The 19,814-nt window shown below is 44.9% G+C and overlaps 1 protein-coding gene across 5 annotated transcripts in view; it reads right to left on the bottom strand.

Moving 5' to 3' along the window:
• Positions 1-6,706: 6,706 nt before the first annotated feature.
• TMEM225B (transmembrane protein 225B) overlaps positions 6,707-19,814 on the bottom strand; it is a 30,196-nt gene continuing 17,088 nt past the window's right edge. Inside the window, exons 4-9 of one of the 5 annotated variants that reach the window (XM_040634808.1) lie at positions 18,087-18,165; positions 16,552-16,762; positions 14,928-14,985; positions 14,437-14,507; positions 13,974-14,111; positions 6,707-7,049 (exon numbers count right to left, since the gene is read on the bottom strand). In XM_040634808.1, the coding sequence (XP_040490742.1) occupies positions 6,877-7,049; positions 13,974-14,111; positions 14,437-14,507; positions 14,928-14,985; positions 16,552-16,762; positions 18,087-18,165 (730 nt within the window). In that variant the 3' untranslated portion in view covers positions 6,707-6,876. Of the gene's footprint in view, positions 7,050-13,970; positions 14,112-14,343; positions 14,508-14,927; positions 15,075-16,551; positions 16,763-18,086; positions 18,166-19,814 lie in introns of those variants that run through there. The other 4 variants (XM_040634805.1, XM_040634806.1, XM_040634809.1 and 1 more) reach the window with 4 other exon arrangements.

The following is a 19,814-nucleotide window of genomic DNA, read 5'->3' as shown; positions in this document are numbered from 1 at the left end:
AATCAATCCACACAATTGTTTGTGCGATAGGGGGAAAATCTGCTTAAAACAAACAGGTGGATTAACCTAACATTGGGATTTGACATATGAGAGAATGCCAAGGCAGAGGGAATGAGGACTCTGGTGGGAGAAGTTTGTGTTGAGTGACCAGGAGTCCACTGAACGGAGAGGAGGAATGGAAACCAATAAGAACAAGGAGCAGCTGAGGAATCAGAAGTTGGGATGAGGCCATTAGCAGGTTCCAGAACTGTTACAGGCAAACTAAGCATAAAATGCATATCCTGTTTGCTTTCCATAAACAGAATCATGCTATATTCTATTGTGCACTTTGGTTTTATTCACTAACCAGCATATCTTTCCATATCTACACGTATTCATCTACCCTACTCTTTTTAATCAGCTGCATAACGTTCCAGTGCATGGATTTGCCATGACTTATGGACACTGGGTGGACTTTTAGGATGTTTCCAGCATTAGGATTTACCAGAAATCTAGAATGAACATAGTTACATGTTCCTGCACTTTTTGCAAATAAATCGAAGCATGAATTTCCATACGTGGAATTGCTGGGTCTAAAAGTTATATGCATTTGGAATTTTGTCGGCTACTGCCAAATTTTCCTGCAGAGTCTGCACTAATTTCCATTCCCACTGACAATGGGCCATTAACATTAATTTCCCCACAATCTCATCAATACTGGATGTTATCAAAGTTTTCTATCCACGCCAATCTGACGAGGGAAATAAATGATGCCCCAATTTTTCTTTTCTTTTCTTAATTATAAGGGAAGTCAATCATTCCTAACCACATTAGTTACTTGTATTTCTTTTTATGTGGACCGGCTATGTTTATCCTTCCCTCTGATTCTATTAGGTAATTTATCTCTTTCTTATTGATATGTTTTTTGGACATTAAGAAAATTAGCCCTTTTCCAAATAGCTTGCAAATATTTTCCCATTTGTCTTTTTTTTTAAAGATTTATTTACTTATTTTAGAGAGAGAGAGAACAAGGGGAGGGGCAGAAGGAGAGGGAAAGAGAGAATCCTCAAGCAGACTCCATGCTGACCACAGAGCATGATGGAGGGCTCAATCCCAGGACCCTGAGATCATGACCTGAGCGGGAGGTAGATGCTTAACCAACTGAGCCACCAAGGCACCCTTCATTCATTTTTAAAAATCTCTGGGCCTTCCATATTCCCAATGGCTAGTAAGTTTTCCTCAGCACCATTTGTTGAAAGCTCTATTTTTTCCTTGTACAAAATTGTCTCTATGTTTGGACTCCTATTCTGTAATCTATCTGGATCCTGTGTCAGGACCTGCCAAATTGTTTAATAACCACAGTTTTATACTTATCTTTTACATTTGGCAGAGCTTTTCTACGTCACTGGCCCTTCTTTCACATGATATAAAGAGAAGATTTTTGAAAAAAAAATAAGAACAGTAATCTGAAAACTGCAAAGGAAACCAGAAAAATTCCAACCTCATGCTCCTGGCCCTGAGAGATCAGAATATAACCAAAGGATTGCTAGGGAAATGGCAAAGTCAAAAAGAAGACAGATTTTCAGGGATGCTGAGCAAATGAAGGTATTTTTTTCCTAGCAAGGAATAGGTCACTGAATGAGTTGAGAGCATTGTGAGGGCCTGAGAGAAAAGAAGGGGGAAAGGGAGGGAGGACGGAAGAAAGAGACAGAGGGGCAGAGGGAGAGAGGAAAAAATTATCTGACAAAAGACATCACCTCTCTGGTTCTTTAATAAGAAAAATGGGTAGAATTATACCTGACCTGTCTTTAGCAAGACAAAATAAAATGGCAGATGTGAGAGTTGTTTTAGCATTAACTATAGAAGTGAAGGTTGCATGGGGTGCCTGGGTGGCTCAGTCGGTTGAGCAACTGACTCTTGATTTCAGCTCAGGTTCAGGGGGGAGTCAGCTTAAGATACTCTCTCTCCCTCTGCCCCTCATGCGCCCCCCTCACTCTCTCTCTCAAATAAATAAATCTAAGAAGAAGAAGAAGGAGGAGGAGGAGGAGGAGGAGGAGGAGAAGGAGAAAAGAAGAAGGGTGAGGGGGAGGAGGAGGGGGGAGGAGGAGGGGGAGGGGAGGAGGAGTGGGGAGGGAGGGAGGGGGAGGGAGGATGGGGGAGGAGGAAGAGGGGGAAAGAGGAGGAGGAGGAGGGGAAGGGGAGGTGGAGGAGGGGAAGGGGAAGAGGAGGGAGAGAAGAAGAAGAAGAAGAAGAAGAAGAAGAAGAAGAAGAAGAAGAAAGAAGAAGGAGGAGGAGGAGGAGGAGGAGGAGGAGGAGGAGGAGGAGGAGGAGGAGGAGGGGAAGAAGAAGAAGAGGAGGAGGAGGAGGAGGAAGAAGAAGGGGAAATAATGAAGGTTATAGAAGTTCAAAGTGTTGATATGGACAGTTTGAGATATTTTATTTATTTATTTATTTAACCTTTAAAATTTAATATGAATTTTTGAATAGGTAAAACATTTACATGATCTGAGAGTCAAAATCATATAAAAAGTTACCCACAGAGAATTATTGCTCCTACCTCTGCCCACTCCTCCCAGCCCATTCCCTAATCTACCCCCATCTTCAAACATTTATTAGCTTATTGTATGGGCTTCAAGCATTTACTTGCAAATACTAATATTTGTATATTTTTCCCCATCTTCTCCCCATTTCTTTTTTTTTTTTTAAGATTTTATTTATTTATTTGACAGATAGAGACAGCCAGCGAGAGACGGAACACAAGCAGGGGGAGTGGGAGAGGAAGAAGCAGGCTCACAGCGGAGGAGCCTGATGTGGGGCTCGATCTCACAACCCCGGGATCACGCCCCGAGCCGAAGGCAGACGCTTAACCGCTGTGCCACCCAGGCGCCCCCTTCTCCCCATCTCTTACATAAAAGGAACTACACCAGATACCTTGTATTTTTTTAAAGATTTTACTTTTTTTATTTGAGACAGAGCATGAGCGCACAGAGGCAGAGGGAGAGGGAGAAGCAGGCGCCCCGCTGAGCAGGGAGCCCAACGTGGGACTTGAGCTCCAGGACCCCAGGATCATGACCTGAGCTGAAGGCAGAGTGTAACCGACTGGAGCCACCCAGGGCCCCCAGATACCTTGTTTTTTAACATGTAATATGTCCTAGAAAATTTGCCATGTCAGTACACAGACATCTTTCTCACTTTTTTTTTTTTTTTTAAGATTTTATTTATTTATTTGACAGAGACAGAGACAGCCAGCGAGAGAGGGAACACAAGCAGGGGGAGCGGGAGAGGAAGAAGCAGGCTCATAGCGAAGGAGCCTGATGTGGGGCTCGATCCCATAACGCCAGGATCACGCCCTGAGCCTAAGGCAGATGCTTAACCGCTGTGCCACCCAGGCGCCCCCACTTTTTTTTTTCTTAAGCTAGGGTGGATGTAACATAATTTAACACGTCCCCTGTTAATGGACGTTTGAGTTGCTCATTTGATGTGACAAATGCAGCACTTCGTATACCTGTACCTATATCAGTTTGAAACGTGTGTGCAGGTCTATCTGTCAGATAAACCATTAAACTGAGAATGTTAAAGCAGGAATGCTTCTGTAGTTTTGCACACATTGCAAGATTCCCCTTGGCAGGGGTTATGTCATTTTGCACTTCCCTCCGCAACATGTGACAGTGCCCGCCACCCCACACATTAGCCAACACAACGTTGCATCAAAATTTTTATTTTGGGGCGCCTGGGTGGCTCAGGCATTTAAGCGTCTGCCTTATGCTCAGTTCATGGGACAGAGCCCCGCCTCCGGCTCCCTGCTCAGCGGGGAATCTGCTTCTCCCTTGGGGGGAGGGGCGCTGCTCCTGTGCATGCACGGTCTCTTTCTCTCTCTCTCTCTCTCTCTCAAAAATAAATAAATAAAATCTTTAAAAAAAGAGAAACTTAAAACTCTAAAAAAAATTGCTTTTGCAGATCTCATGGGGAGAAATGGCATGGCGGTAGAGTTTTCTGTTTTTTGAAGACTTTGCACTTCTTTTCTTTTAATTTAACATATTAATAGCTATCTTAAAGTTTGTGTCCCCTAACCCCAATGCTTGGATGGTCATGGCATCTGCTTCTATGGGTTATTTTTTTTTGTCTGAGTCGCATTTTTGCATGTCTGGCAATTTTCTATGGGATGTCGGTATTTGTGCATAAAGGAAATAAAAAGGCTCCAGGTCTTTCATGATAGGGATAGTGCTTCCTTCCAGAGTAACTGTGTGTTTCAATAAACAAACAAATGGGACTCCTGGGTGGCTCAGTAGGTTAAGCATCTGCTTTGAGCAGGTCAGATCCCATAGTCCTGGGATTAAGTCCCACAATGGGCTCCTTGCTCAGCAGGGAGCCTGCTGCTCCCCCTGCTTGTGCGCCTGCTCTCTCGCGCTCTCTCTCTCTCTGATAAATAAATAAAATCTTTAAAAACAAACAAACAAAGCACTGCCCCATCATGGAAGGAGTTGATCATTTTGTATCAATTGTCCCAAGTAAATGTTACTCCCTTTCAATAGAAAGTTAATCTACTTCAGGAAAATTTTCTTGCATTGTCATTAAATATCTGTTCTGTCCCTTTATTTCAGTCCCTTCCTCCAGTTTTACCCATCTTGAATCTCCTTTGCCTGTCTTTTATTGCTTCCGCTTTCCCGCTCAGCCTTTTGCTTCTTTCATTTCCTTCACTTTTACTGTCCTTATCCTTTGTGTCTCTTACTGTTCCAGCATCTGCCCTCTCTGGTGCTTCTTGGTAGTCTCCAATCCCCGACTTTTTCCGGTTCTTTCTTGAATTCTGTCCATTCTCATGTTATATTCCTGTTATCTGGTCTTCACCTTCTGTTCTTCTCTGAGTTCCTCTGATTCTGATTTGTGGGATTTTTTGTCCTCCTAGCTGCAATTGTTTCACTAATTTTTAAAATTTATCTTGGAATGTTGGGTTATAATTTTCCTCTAGTTTGTGGCAACACTTTTCTGGTGAGTTTTCTTCATATCCAGACTTTACAACTTCTCTATCCGTTTTTGTTGGTTTCTTTTTCAATAATAATACTTTTGATTGATACTGCTGTTTTACTCTTTTACTCGGATGAGTTTGGTTTTCCTGAACCAGCTCTTTGCACGAGGATCCTGTGGAAGGGAGTCAGGGCAGGAGAGCGTTCCCTGCTTCTCAGTGTGAGAATCCCTGTGTAGCCAGGATTCCTGGATTCTTACATCCTAACTTGATTCGGAGGGTTCATACTACCGTTCACCTTCTTTCCCCAAGCGATACTGTCACCCACCCTCCAAGGTGGTCTCTCTTTTAAAAAGTGGTACTTCCTTCAATCTTTCTTTTATAGACTCCCATGCACTTTCTGTGCCTTCTCTGCCTCCCCGACATATGTGGCCCCCCCACTGCACCCCTCACCCCCCTTTCTTCCCTATCCTGTTCATAGCCATTCCCTCTCAGGGTAGATCCTTCTCTGACATCTGAAGGTTAATATTTGCTAATTTTTTTAATTTGCCACCACTAGGGCCTCTACGTGTTCTCTGGAGCACCCCACTTTGCCCACCATGCCAGTCTCCCAGTTGTGGCTTCCCATCCTGGTTCTGCTGGTTTAGTGTTTGGGGCTATAGGTACATATTCTAGAGTTCGTAAGTTTTCTCTATTCCTAGTTTCATTGATAATTATAGTTCCTGCATGGGGTTTTTTCTTGTTGTTTTTTAGGAGGAAAAGTGAGAAGACGAACTTCAGTGAGAAGAAGAAACTCTCAAGAATCCTTTTGGAGAGAAATGTAATAAGAAACTAAAAACAATCTAAAAACACCGAGTGACTGTGTTTAAGTGTGTATGTCTGAGCTTCTCTGCTTGGGTGTGAGCATCTGGAGAACAGGAAATGACCCCCATGGTGCACTGCACAAGGTCACCTTTAACAAACACTGGCTCAGAGTCCCAACAAAGCCCACCTGACCCTCGCCATCACATGCCTCCATCACATGCCCGTCCAGAAAGACACACAGCTCCCCGTACTTGTTTCTGAAGTTGCACTGCTTAAGTTATAAGAGCTTTTGGCACCTATGTGTTCGCTAGAGAGCTAAGGGGGGAGGCGTTGCTGGTGGGTATTGTTCAGATGAAGGTGGATATGAAGCCAGCAGAGGGCTTGGATCACTGGTCTAGCCCCACTACTGCCCGGAAGCATTCGTACTTCCCAGCTACACCCATCCTAGCTGGGGACCTGAGAGCCCCCCAGTCTGTAAGCACCCTCAGGACAGTGAAGGCGGGGCACATTAGAGATGCCCCTGGCTCTAGTGAGAGGATGGAACACCCATTGTTGGTTGGCTAACTTTTTCTGCTTTCCCCCGGGGCGGGGGGGGGGGGGACAGACCCACGAGACTCAGACTTCCAGACCTGGGGGCTCAATCCTGAGAAGCATTCACCTTTAACCACTCCCAACCCTTCCCTCCAACACATACTTAAGTGTCCTGTACTAAGTCACACCTTTGTCTGGGGACATCACTTTCTTTTTAATGTCACTAACTCAAACACACTTCGTTGGGGTTATGTTCTGTTCGGTTTTTGTTTTACAAAAGCTTACTTCACTTGATCATTTTGTCATATTCCTTCCTCCCCTGCTGTCCTCCAGGCTGTTTTTCTGAGGTTTGGATTAACAGACAGTAGTTCTTCTATTGAAAACACCTGCAAAAAAAAACCCAAAAAAACAAAGCATTCAGGAAACACAGAATAATTCAAAAACAATTTTAATAAATTGCAAATACAAGCAAGACAGAATCACTGTGAGTACGGGGAAGGGGAGCACCGATCTGACTCAGGAAGCTCATGAGAAGCGGCAGAGACCGGCTGCCCCTTCAGCCTCCACGCCCCCCACATTCACACAGCTGACACTCTCTCGGACTAGATTATCGTTTCTTCCTTCAGCAGTGTCTCCTTTTGTATTGAGCTCAGGTCTCCTCCCAAACTCTCCAGATTCTCCAGGTGTGGGACCCCTTGGGTCTCCTCGATACTCCGGGAATTGGGCAGCCAATGGCAGCTAAAGCAGGCTGTTTCTTGAAAGAGGCAGACGGCACCTGGGTAACAGCGAAAGTTCGGCTCAGGTTAGAGAGTGAGCTCAGGGACTCCCTCCTCGAATGTGACCCCCTCTGGCCTGCACCCGCCCTCCCTAGTTCTCCCCTCCAACACAGAGTATTACAGAGATAGACGGAAAACAGAATGCATCACATGGCAAGGCATACAAATAAGACGGATAAACTCACAGAACCATAGGCAGTGCTGGAAGGCATCTTAGCAACTGGCTATTAATAGGTAAGAAAACAAGGTGTAAGAGAGGAAGGTCAAGCACAAAACCCAGCCTTCTTGATGCCCAACCCAAGACCCCCAGTAAAGTAAAAGAAAGGAAAAAGAGAACCGATGTCATAAAACAAATGGAGATATCTTTTTTTTTTTAAAGATTTTATTTATTTGACAGAGAGAGAGAGATGGCCAGCAAGAGAGGGAACACAAACAGGGGGAGTGGGAGAGGAAGAAGCAGGCTCCCAGTGGAGGAGCCCGATGGGGCGCTTGATCCCAGGACCCCGGGATCACGCCCTCAGCTGAAGGCAGATGCTTAACGACTGAGCCACCCAGGCGCCCCACAAATGGAGATATCTTGAGTGAATAATAAATGCTGTATTAAGGTTGAGGCTAAGAGAAAGAACAACCTCCCTGTTCAGCACAACAGCAGACTACATACTCTCCCACTAAAAACCACAAAAATTCTATATAAGATATTTCTTCAAAAACCTATTTCTAAATACATCGTCAAACTGGCATCAGGGTAAGGCATTCTTAGGAGCAAAACCCTAGTGAAAACAGAAACCTAGAGAGTTTAAGCAAGCACACAATTGGCCTTCACCTTGGAGACATATCCTCAACCCAGGTGACCCTGAGTTTCCATTCTGTTGGCCATTTGGGACACAAAATGAGAGGAAAAGCCCCAGGCCTGCTCAAGATAAGGAATCTAACCAGGGTCTGCCATATGAAGCTAGAACTTCAAAGTTACCTGTACTGACTGAGAATTCATAAACAGAGGCTAGCTGTTCTGTGGGTCTGCAACTAACTTCACAACACCAACTGCAATCCTTGGCTAGTTGTGCACCCAAGCAACAAGCAGAACCAAATGTAAATACCTTTTTGAAAAAACACTTTAAATACAGGCCTCTGATGGGTATGTAGGAGGGCACGTATTGCATGGTGCACTGGGTGTTACATGCAAATAATGAATCATGGAACACTACAGCAAAAACTAAGGATATACTGTATGGTGACTAACATAACATAATACAAAATGATTATTAAAAATAAATAAATAAATACAGGCCTCGAAGAATTATTAAAAATAAATAAATAAATAAATAAATAAATAAATACAGGCCTCGAAGAATTTCTACCCGAAAAAAAAAATTCCAAGGAAAATGAATTCACAAACATACAAGAAACAAGACACCACAAGCAGGAGCCTGCAAAAAACAGCAGCCAAAGGACTCATTCAGTTGTTAAGCTTATAAGGCACAGAATGCAAAGTACGCTTAACTAAATGTATAATAAAAATATATTTAGAGAATAGATTAAAAATATAAGTAAGGAAAAAGAGTATAAAGATAACACGAATTAAGGGAAAATATAATTTCCAGTTATAAGAACAGATTGACTGAAATAAAAATGTAATGAACGGGCGAAGCAGCCAAACAGACACAGCTGGAAAGCGAACAGATGAACCGGAAGACACATCTATGTAAGTTACTCCAGGAAGACAAAGAGACGGAAAGTATGAAAAGAGAGAGACAGACAGACAGACAGACAGACATAGGATGGAGTGACAAAGTCTAACAGATGTCTTCCTGGAGTTCCACAAAGGAAAGAAAAGAGAAGGAAAGAATATGGAGATAAAAAAAGAGATTAAAATGGTTGAGAAATTCTGAAGGACATCACTCCTCAGACTTAGTTCACACCACAGGTCATAACACAAAAATTCACACCCTGTAAAGTACCAAAGAAAGTCTGAGAGAAAACAAAGATTGCTTCAAAAAGAATGATATTTTTAGAGTCAACAACAATGGAATGGAAGTGGTAAAATAATAATAATAGAATAATATCTTGAATGCTTGGGGATACTGTCAACTTAAAAATGTAAGTTCAGCAAAACCAATTTTAATAAACAAAAATGAAAGGAAGACAATTTCATACAAACAAAATGTGAGAGTGTATCTCTAACTGTCCCTGACTAAAACCCGTTATAAAGGATGTATTTCAGGCAGAAGGACTGAGAAGGTTTGATGAGCAACTAAATTGGTAAATATGTGGGTAAATTTAAACCAATGAATATCAAATGCATAAAATAAAAATGTCAAATATATAGAATTAAAAAGAAAACAGAAGAAACTAAAATGTGAAAAATAGCATATAAATTGGGAAGGCATTACCTTGTATTATTTATAAAGAGACTAAATATGTTGATGAACTCTCAACTTTGTTTAGTAAGCATGTTAAAATGTCAACAGTAGCTCCTACAAGAATACAAATAGACTGCATAACTTCCAAACTAAAGAGGGGGAAAATGTAATGAGAATTCTATCAATAAAAGTCAATCAATTGAAAGCAAGGCAAGAGAGGTGGGGGTTGGGGAGCAGAAAAAACTGAAAGCAAAAAGTAAGGTGGTAGGAAAAAATATAAATATATCTGTAGTCACAAAAAATGTAAATGAATAATAAATGTTCCAGTTAAAAGACAAAGATTATAAAACTAGATGAAAAAAAATACAATCCTAAGCTATGTGATCACATATAAGTAGATTAGAAAGATATATAACAGGCAAATACTAAACTAAAGAATGTACAGTAGCCAGAGTAATATCAGATAAAACAGACTTTCACAAAAGGGATTATTAGAAATAAAAAGGATCACAGCATGCACAACGATTACAAGTTCAATTCACCAGTACAACAGAACAATTCTTTTTTTCTGCCTTTAAAATAATTTTATACATAATTTTCCCAATTTGCTCCCCCCCCCCAGTTAATAGAGCATGAATGGCCCTCCACATCAACACATAAAGATTTACTATACTTCTTAACAGCTACGTAGTACTTCATTACGTGAATGTAATGTAATTTTATACATTTCCCTTCCTTGGATAATGCTGCAGAGAACATTCTGGTATTTCCCCATACTTGCACTAGTATTTCCATTTCATTGTGTTTTGAAAGGCTTGCTCGGTAGCTTTATTTTATTTTTTTTTTTTTTTTAAGATTTTATTTATTTATTTATTTATTTATTTGACAGAGACAGCCAGTGAGAGAGGGAACACAGCAAGGGGAGTGGGAGAGGAAGAAGCAGGCTCCCAGCGGAGGAGCCTGATGTGGGGCTCGATCCCATAACGCCAGGATCACGCCCTGAGCCGAAGGCAGACGCTGTGCCACCCAGGCGCCCCTCACTTTTTATTTGTTAAACTGGAAACTACATTAGCGTCAACAAATGTACTGATGAGCAGTGGTGAGCAAAACCTTGCTTAGGTTCTAGAAAGGAGAGAAATAATTCACGTCCTCAAAAAGCCTTGCAATCCGTTTGAAAAGATAGATCCATATTCACACCCACAGAGATTTGCGCTGCTATATAAACTTAAATTCAGCCTAAACTCTCTTATGTTGCTGAGAAGGAAAGGGGAAAAACAGTGAATAACCAAGCTGGTTCCTATTTCAATACAATAAGACAGGAAGCTTCAGTTTTTCTGACAAGTTGAACCTTTCTCCCTGCTTCATCATCAAGTAGAAGGTACCTTCCTGCTCAGTAGCTTTAATTGGTAGACTTTCTTTCTGCATGTTGAACTGAAATCTGTCTACCTGTGAATTTCTCTGCTGCTGCCACTCCTTTGATGTGGTTTTCTACTTCACTGTGAGCGCAAGTCTAGGCTTATAAAAATTTGTGAATACAATTTCATTATACATATATTTGTCTCTTTTACTGGTAGACTTGAACCCACATGTTTTCTTGCTTTAGCCTTGAAGCAAGTATGATGCAATTAAAACGTGAGTTGACTTTGTTAATACCTAAATTTCTTGAAAGGTATGCTTTTGTAGGAGACTGTGGTTTTGTGGACCTTTTCACATTGCTTCAATTCTGTTTCTGGCCTGAGAGACGCCAACCACATTGGTGCGTTCTGGGGTAGAGCGTTAGGCTGTGCGTTAGGCTGTCATGAAGCTGCTTATGAAGACAGCTGAGAGGAGTTTTGCAGGGAAAAATCAAGAGAAATTTCCCAAATATGTGTGAGCTCCGCCCCTCTGAAACTGGCATCTGAATCCGTCAGGAATAGTTCCTGCCACATTAAGTTGGAAGCAATGAGAAAGGAAAACAGGGCATATACATGAATGAGATGGAGAACGGCCTATAGGAAGTAGGTTCTATTGTACTTTTTTTCCAGCTTTTTAAAATTAATGTAATTTTCTTTATTTAAAAAATATACTTGGATATCTTTATCATTTCTATTTTTCAAAACACAAATTCATTCTTTTCAGCTATTATTTTAATTTTTTTATTGTGGTAAGCATACCTAACATGAGATCTACCTACTTAGCAAATTTGTAAGAGGACAGTACAGTATTGTCAACTGTAGGCATTACGTTGTGCAGCTCATCTTTAGAACTTATTTATCTTGAAGAACTGAGACATTATATCCATCAAACAACAACTCATTTCGCCCTCCTGGCCCCTGGCAACTACCATTCTACTCGGCTTCTATGACTTTGACTATTTCGGTCATCTCCTATCATGCAATCATGCAGTATTTGTCTTTCTGTGACCAGCTTAAAGTAGAACAATTCTGAATCAAGATTAGAATATAATAAATAAGCTTGATCTAATGTTTACAAATGAAAAGTTGCATTCGACATAAACCATGAAAATGGACCTCAAACTAGGCTATAAAACAAGTCTCAATAAATCTGAACACATTAGGATTATACACCCCATGATCTTTCATCACATTGAAATTAAGTTAAAATCATTAACACGATACAATAAAAAAATTATATGCTTGGAAATTTAAAAGTATACTTTAAAATAACTCACAGAGCAAAAAAATCATAAGGGGAACTAGAAATTTGAAATAGAACAATAACATAAAATACTGCATATGAAAATGGGAGCTGCAAATAAAGCAATTCTTACAGGTGAATTAAAGCTTTAGTTGCCTACTTAGAAAAGAAGAAGCAGGGGTGCCTGGGTGGCTCAGTCAGTTAAGCATCTGCCTTCAGCTCAGGTCATGATCCTGGAGTCCCCAGAGAGAGCCCTGTATTGGGCTCCCTGCTAAGCGGGGAGTCTGCTTCTCCCTCTGCCCCTCACCCCTCTCATGCTCTCTCTCTCAAATAAATAAAAAAAAAAAAAAAGAAGAAGAAGTAAGCAATAAGTTTAGATCCTAACTTAAGAAGCAAGAAAAGGAATAGCAGAATAAATCAAAGAAGTAGTAGGGAGGGAAGTTCAAAATAAGAGGCAAAAATTAAATAGAAAACAAACATAAAATATGAAGGTTCAAGAAAGCTAAACCGTGGTTCTTTGGAAGACTAAAAATGTGGTAAACCTCTGACAAACTGGCAATGAAAAAAGAGAAATTAAGTATAAAAAAAAGAAGCATATAACTACAGATGCATCACAAAATAAAGTTAAAAAAGAAAACATTTCAAGTACTTTATGTCAAAAAATCTCAAAGTTTAGACAAAATGTATAAACTTATAGAAATACATAAATTACAAAACTAACTCAAGAAGAAATAAAATACCTGAATAATCCTATAGTCATTAAAAGAAACAATGATAAGCTTAAAATTCTCCCACAGAGAAATACCATGCTCCTTCTACAGACAAGCTTAGTTATACAATTAATTACTTAAAATGGTAAAAATAAATGAACCTTAGAGTTCCTGGTATTAACATGGAGGTTATACTGTTGTATAAACACAGTATGATTATTCAAAGTTTTAAAACAAGCAAAATTAAGTAATAATATTGTTTAAAGATAAATATGTGTGTAGTAAATATGATTATCACAAACTTCAGAATAATCAGTTCCTGAGGGACAAGAGGACGCGATCAGGAAAATCCACATGGTTGAGAGGAGGGAAAACTTGAAAGATACTTAATATTCTGCCATATTTCATCAATGTTGACAAGCCCACTGTTTTCACATTTCTGGAATAAGGATGTGCCTTACAAGCTACAGCACCTTATAATTAATTATTCTTGGCATCCTTTTTTCTTTCTCGGTGATACATAAATGAGAATGTAACTTACAAACAACGGATTCCATGAAAATAATGGCTAGTTCTTAAACTATATGGTGGAAATGGGCATACGGTTGATTTTTAATTACCTATCTCATATATTATAAATATTTTTATATATTCACTGTATAATAAAATCAAGTTAAAATAGATTATGTCATGGGTCAGGTTAATAGAGCAGGAAGATTCAGAAAAAAGGACAAAATTAGGATTGAGGGCTTAGACGGTGATGGTATATAAAGATAAGACGGTAAGGTGAAGGTGAGGTGAATAAGATCAGAAATTCCAAGACAGAGACAGAGACAGGCATAGAAACCTGTAGGAGTCCAGACAGAATAAGACAGAATACGAAATCTGGAGGTTGGTTCTAAAATCAAGGAGGACTAGGATGAGAGATAGGGCTGAGGCTCTAGAGAAGTGCTGTTCAGTAGAACTTTCTGCAATGATAGAAATCTCTACATCTGCACATTTAATATGGCAGCTTCTAGATACATAATAATCTTACCGAACACCTGAAATGTGGCTAGCTTGACTGAGGAACTGAATTTCTATTTATTTCATTTTAATTAATTAATTAGCCACAAGTAGCTAGTGAACAGTTTTGGACAGCACCGCTCTAGAGCGTCCATGGCTCCTGAATCCAGACAGAGGGCAGGGAGAAGGGCACCAGCCCCAGGACACTCACCAGCCACTATGAACAGAACGATGGCAAAGCCAAGGACGTAGTAAGGCCACTGCACGGAGAACTGGGGGGGGCTGGGCTTCATCCTCAGATTCTGGATCTCCAGGGCATGCAGCAACAAGGCCAGGAAGGCACAGACCCCTGCAGGGTCACAGGGAGGCACTCTTGCTCTCCTCCCATGGTTCCCACATTTGCTCTTCATCAGACAGAGTCACGTGGCCCACAGCCGGTGTGGCTCCTGTGTGGAGGCTCCTTTCTCCAGCCCATACCTGTGCCCTCTCAGAGCCCATAACCTCTACCCCACATGCCTGTCTTTCCCTCCATCCCAACTCATTTCAAAGCCCATGTGCCTCACCTCCCAGGGGCCCCATACCAGAAATCCCTTTCCCAGGTACCCTCTGTGCCCGTGCCGTTGGCTGACTCCAGATGGGGCCCCCTGGGTGTGATGCTTTGGGTGCAACTCAACCTGATTTCCCACTGTGAGCGTTCCACCTCCTCCATGTGATGGGAGCCTCCCCGGGTAGGGCCTTGGCCAGCCTTTTAAAGTCAAAAGGTTCCAAAGGGCAGAGATGGTGTCTTCCATCCATTCGTCCAAGAAACACTTATATTTCACTTACATTATATATTTCACTTCCATATTGTCATTCTGTGCCAGATTCTATGACAGTTGCTGGGATAGAGATTATGGTATAAAGACCCCCAGACAAATGACCCCAAGCCAATGCAGTGAGGGCTGTGCTAGCTGGAAGTGCAGGGTGCCAAGCGGCCCCCGGGACAGCAACTGTTATCCTGGGGGGCAGCTGCCTCAGAGAAGGGAGCAGGCAAGATGGGTCCTAAAAATTCCCTCTCTCCTCACATCACAGAAACCAACCATCTTCCTGCCTTTGGGTACCCCCCACAACCCCTCCCCGAGGCCGAGGCTTGCCCGAGGACGAGGCCTGCCTCCTTCTTCCACACCTGTGAGGAAGCTGATGAAGGCTGACACCAAATTGTGCTTCCGGGTCCTCGGAAACAGCTGAGATGCAAAAGACACCAGGATGAAGGTGGTGAGGAAAGACAGGACAACTGCAGACAGCAGGAAAACTCGGCCGAGAATGATGTACACTGTGGGGGAGGGAGGCTGGGCTGCAGCTGGACACCCTGACCCGTGACAGGGGACAGAGCCCCGCAGAGCCTGCGCAGAGAAGGCCCCCGCAGCTCGCCACCCTCAGTCCCACAGTGCAGCCTGGGACCATGGCTCCAATCCCACCACTCTGCCCCCCAGAATGCTCTGGTCCCAACATTTTGTTCCCTGTGACATGGAAGTGTACAGAAAAAAAAATTAGATGGACCAATGGTCATTTTAATAAACAACAGACGATAAAAGTTGCGTGTGGAAACGTGAAGAATTGCATCTGTATTGGTCACACTGATATAAGCCGCCGGTGGAGAATCAGAACTTGTGAGGTTAAGATGTTCTGAACTCTGGGGGGAATGCTTCTTTAATTATGCCGGTTAACAGACCCAAAATAGCAGAGCCAGGGTCTTGATGATCCCCTACTACTGGCGTGACTCAGACCCGTGTTAAAACAAGTTCGTATATCCTTCTAAGCATGCAGAGATGGACAGCTGGTGTGGGAAAAAAGACAAAGGTGTTGCTAAAGACCCAAATGTTCTGGAATCTACTCTTGGGTTAAACCAATGGTTCTCAATCAGGGGCAGTTTTACACCCCCACTGGGGATATTTGGCGATGCTAAGAGGTAATTTTGGTTCTCGCAAATAAGGGCATCGACCGGGTAGTAGAGGGTAAGGGTGCCGTTAACTGTCCTGCAAGAAACAGGAGAGCCCCCACAACAAAGATTATCCAGCCAAAGTGTCAGTAGCGCCAAGGCTGAGGAGCTCCAGATCAAAGAGCTCACACAGTGTGGCCCATCTTCCCCAAAGAGGTTTCTCCTCTTCTATTACCAGGAGAGATCCCCTAACGGCTCTTCCCCAAAGAGGCTCACCTCTTTTCCAAGACAGACATCCTCCCGACCTTCCCAAGTCCCTTGTAAAACACGGCCTCAGGTGTGTCCACAGGCCGCTGAGCTCATATTCGTGTGCATTCCCTTGCAAATGCGGTTCTCGGGGCCTAAGCACGTTATCTGCAGAGCTGCCACCCACAGGGGGACAGATGTTTGGCAGAGGGGACAAGCGGGCCTGAAATCCAGCCTGTGCTCTACTAACAAGGCTCTTCCCTGGCTGGGAGCTGTGCCCACCCACAAAGGTCCCATGTGAGGGAGTTAACAGGAGCCCTGAGAGGTGGCGGAGCCTCACGTGGTAGGGTGGGACCCCCGCCCCTCCATCCTAGGTGGGGGCACTCCTACCCCAGAAATAAACTTTGTTACTGACACACTGCTCCTGACCCTGGTGGTCAACTTGATATTATTAACCTTTTGCTTAGCCACATACTTTCCTCTAACCTCAAGAGTAGAGACTCAGAAAATGCCCTTATGGGCTTATTAAATTCTGTCCTCTGTGACTCCATCCGGTCCTCTGTCACCCAAGTCCCTACACTGGCCCCATCTCCCCCTGTCCTGTCCCCGCCTCCATCTCTCTTACCTGACAAGGGTCGAGGCTTCCAGCATTTGATATGGAAGCAGTTCTCAAACAGGCCACTGAAAAACACTTCATGGGACTCCTCATTCACAAGCCGTACCCAGAAGGGGAAGACGGAGACCAGCAGTATGAGCAGGTAGCCCAAAGAGGTCAAGGCCGGGGCTATGGCCCACGTGAATCCCTTCACGTCCTTGTCCTGTAAAGTCAGCATCACCTGTTCAAGGGAAAAGTGAGGGCTTCTCATGCGGAACAGGGCAAAGGAGATGACGCCTGCGGAAATGTTAGCATGTATGTGAGCCTCGGGAAATGGTGATTTCTTTGCCTGGATAAACTATACAACCTCACAGAACTCTTCGGCAGACCTAAAATATGCATAAAACATTTTCTGCTGCTAAGTTACCGGGGGATCTTGGGCAAGGAGGGTCCCTTCTCTGAGCCCCAATTTCCACCTCAATAAAATGAGGTTGGACGAGGCCATCCCCAAACGCCCGCCAATCCAAAAGTTCTCACCCCTGGATTCTGTTAACAATCACGCCATCTACAAAGACCCTCTGCACTATGGTCCACAGGCAGCTAACAGCCAAGGGCTTCGGGGATTTCAGGAGGGCCACGGGGTGGTACTTAGGCCGGGCTCCGAAGTGTAGAAGACAGGACCTCAAGAGTGAGTGGGCCGCTCGTGCCGGTCCACACCCTGTGCAAACATCTGTGCTCATGCCCAGGCACTGGGGCCTCTCCAGGGTCCCGAGTCAGACCCCCTTACTGCAGCCGGGGCGGGGAGTATCTCTGAGGCTGTGGGACCCGCAGAGGGCCGAGTGTGGGTGCGCTCTTGCACCCCCCTCCCAAATCTGTTTATAAACACGTAAACAGCTATTCCTCTCTAAGCGTTGTCGGACTGGTTTGGAAACATCCCCGTGTGCTTTCACCTCCTTCCTGTCACTAGGTTCTCTTCTTCTCACCTGAATAATCCTTCCTTCTCTCCAAAGCTCCCCTTAGATCCTCCCTCCACCCTCTAGGCCACACTGATGAGTCACCTGAACTGCCGGGCCTCAGTTTCCTTTGCTCTAAAATGATGGAGTCGGTCGGCCCCGAGAGCAGTCCTAGCTCTAAAACTCTCTGGTAGGAGACATGGCTCCATCCTGACCCCCGTGCTCCAGATGGGACAGAGCACAGTGGACACTGTCAACAGATTGTCTGTGCCCCTGCCTGTCCCCCAGCAACCTCAACTTGTCTAAAACTGGCCTTCATGTTTTCCCCATTTCGGCCATGCTCCGTCACCACACGCTGGCGGGGAGCTCAAGCTGGGCTCTCCCTCTCTCCATGCCTCCATCTCATTGGCCTTCCTCCCGGGAAGTCCCCAAGCCCCCACCCTTCCTGCCCCACACCCACAGGTCTCACTTCCAAGCACTTCTGGCCTTCATGTGTGCCTTCCTTCCCCGGGGGTGCCCTCTCTGCCTCTCCTGTAAAGCTCAGCTTGGCCCCATCCACCGCACACAGCCTCTCAGCCACCAGCCACTACCCATAATTCCCTCCACACTTACTGGACGCCCCATGCCCAGCTTAGGCCAGCGGGAGCGATTCAGGGATGAAAAAAGACAGGAACTCGCAGGCTCTTGGTAACTATGGGGGAGAAAGAATCATAAACATGTCACTGGGTACAATGCTTTCCTCCCCCCTGCCTGGGTGACTTCAGGGCCAGATGTACCCCAGAGCGCCACCTCCTATCTGTTCCCCCGCTGCCAGTGGCTCTCCAGTGAGGAGGACCTTGCCAGCCTTTTGGAACAGCCCTGAGCACGGGGATTGGAGGACTGTGTCCCAAGGATATACAGCTTGGGGGACGCACTGATCTAGGCCAGAAACAAAGGACCCTAGACATGTTAATAAAACAGGGAATCTGCGGATCCCTTTCTACTGCTGAAACAGAGAACAGGAGAGAAAGATCTGCCACTGGTCCAGCAACCCACAGTCAGTCCGTGCTGGGGCAAGGACCAGAATCCCACATGGCTGACCCCCCCCCCACTTCAGGTTTCAGGCCAGCAGTTCAGTTTGGTGACTCTCAAATCTGGAATTTAGTGGAACCAGTGAATTCTTCCTACTAGGTATGCTCATTTGCATGTGTGAGAAAAGGAGAGTGAAGGGGGGTATAGAATTGCTAAAACTTTTTATTTTGCCAAAAGCATTCAAAACAGGGACGCCTGGGTGGCTCTGTTGGTTAAGTGTCTGCCTTTGGCTCAGGTCATGATCCCAGTGTCCTGGGATTGAGTCCCGCATGGGGCTCCCTGCTCTTGGGGAGTCTGCTTCTCCATCCGCCTGCCGTTCCCCCTGCTTGCGCTCTCACTCACTCTCTGTGACAAATAAATAAAATCTTTTTTTAAAAAGCATTCAAAGCAAAATGTAAACGATTGGCAGCAACTACCACACTGTCTTCATTATTATTTAAAAAGGACCCAGGAAAGTGAAAGAGTTGCTCGCTTGGAGCCCCGGGCTTGGGTGGAGCTTCCTCAATCAGGTTCCCTCTGGGAGAGTCCCTGAGCCACCCAGCAGCAGCCTGAATGCAGCCCTGGTCCCTCCCAAGGCCCCGCACAGCCCGGGCGTCAGCAGGGAACTGTACTGGGGTATGAAAGAGGTGGGCGACCGACAGTACATCTGGGTCGGAATGGTGGGGGTACCTGTCTGGGCCGCAGGGAGCCTCACTCCCTTTCCCACCAGTGATTTGGGGCAACGTGGACAGCAAACCGACCCCGATTTGGTCAGAGGAACCTTCCCGCTGACAAGTCTCAGCCCTTCTCTGGCCCCAAAGCCACTGGGACATTTTCCAGACCCCAAAATGGACCCAGATCTGATGATCCGCCCCCAGCCCGCAGTGGGTCCCAACAGCCCGTAGAGTTCTGTGTGGCCTGCAGATTGGTGGGGTTGGGGGCCCTCTCCACGCTCCCCTATCCGTGGAGCCACCCCGCCTCACCCTCCCCCGTGGCCTCCCCTCACTCCTTGGGCACCGTCGGGGTCTCCCAGCCTCCAAGCAGGGTTTCCCTTCAGGAGGGCCCTATGCAGCAGGGCGGCCCCAGGGGCCCCCACTTGCCCCTTGGGCCCAAGGCCCGGAATTTCCGTTGGCCCTGGAGGCCGGAGCGAGAGGATGCGGCGTCTGAGGACAGAGCTCACCGAGCCCGCGGGAACGGCGGAGGTTGGGCAGGGGCTCACCGGCCCTGCGGCCACGCCCGCCGCTCACCTGGCCCTCCGACCACGCCCGCCGCTCACCTGGCCCTCCGACC

This window comes from Ursus maritimus, unplaced genomic scaffold (genome assembly GCF_017311325.1).
Source record: "Ursus maritimus isolate PB19 unplaced genomic scaffold, ASM1731132v1 scaffold_2, whole genome shotgun sequence".
Taxonomy (NCBI): Eukaryota; Metazoa; Chordata; class Mammalia; order Carnivora; family Ursidae; genus Ursus; species Ursus maritimus.
Note: the sequence above shows the minus strand (reverse complement) of the source record. Positions and strands in the feature narration are given on the sequence as shown.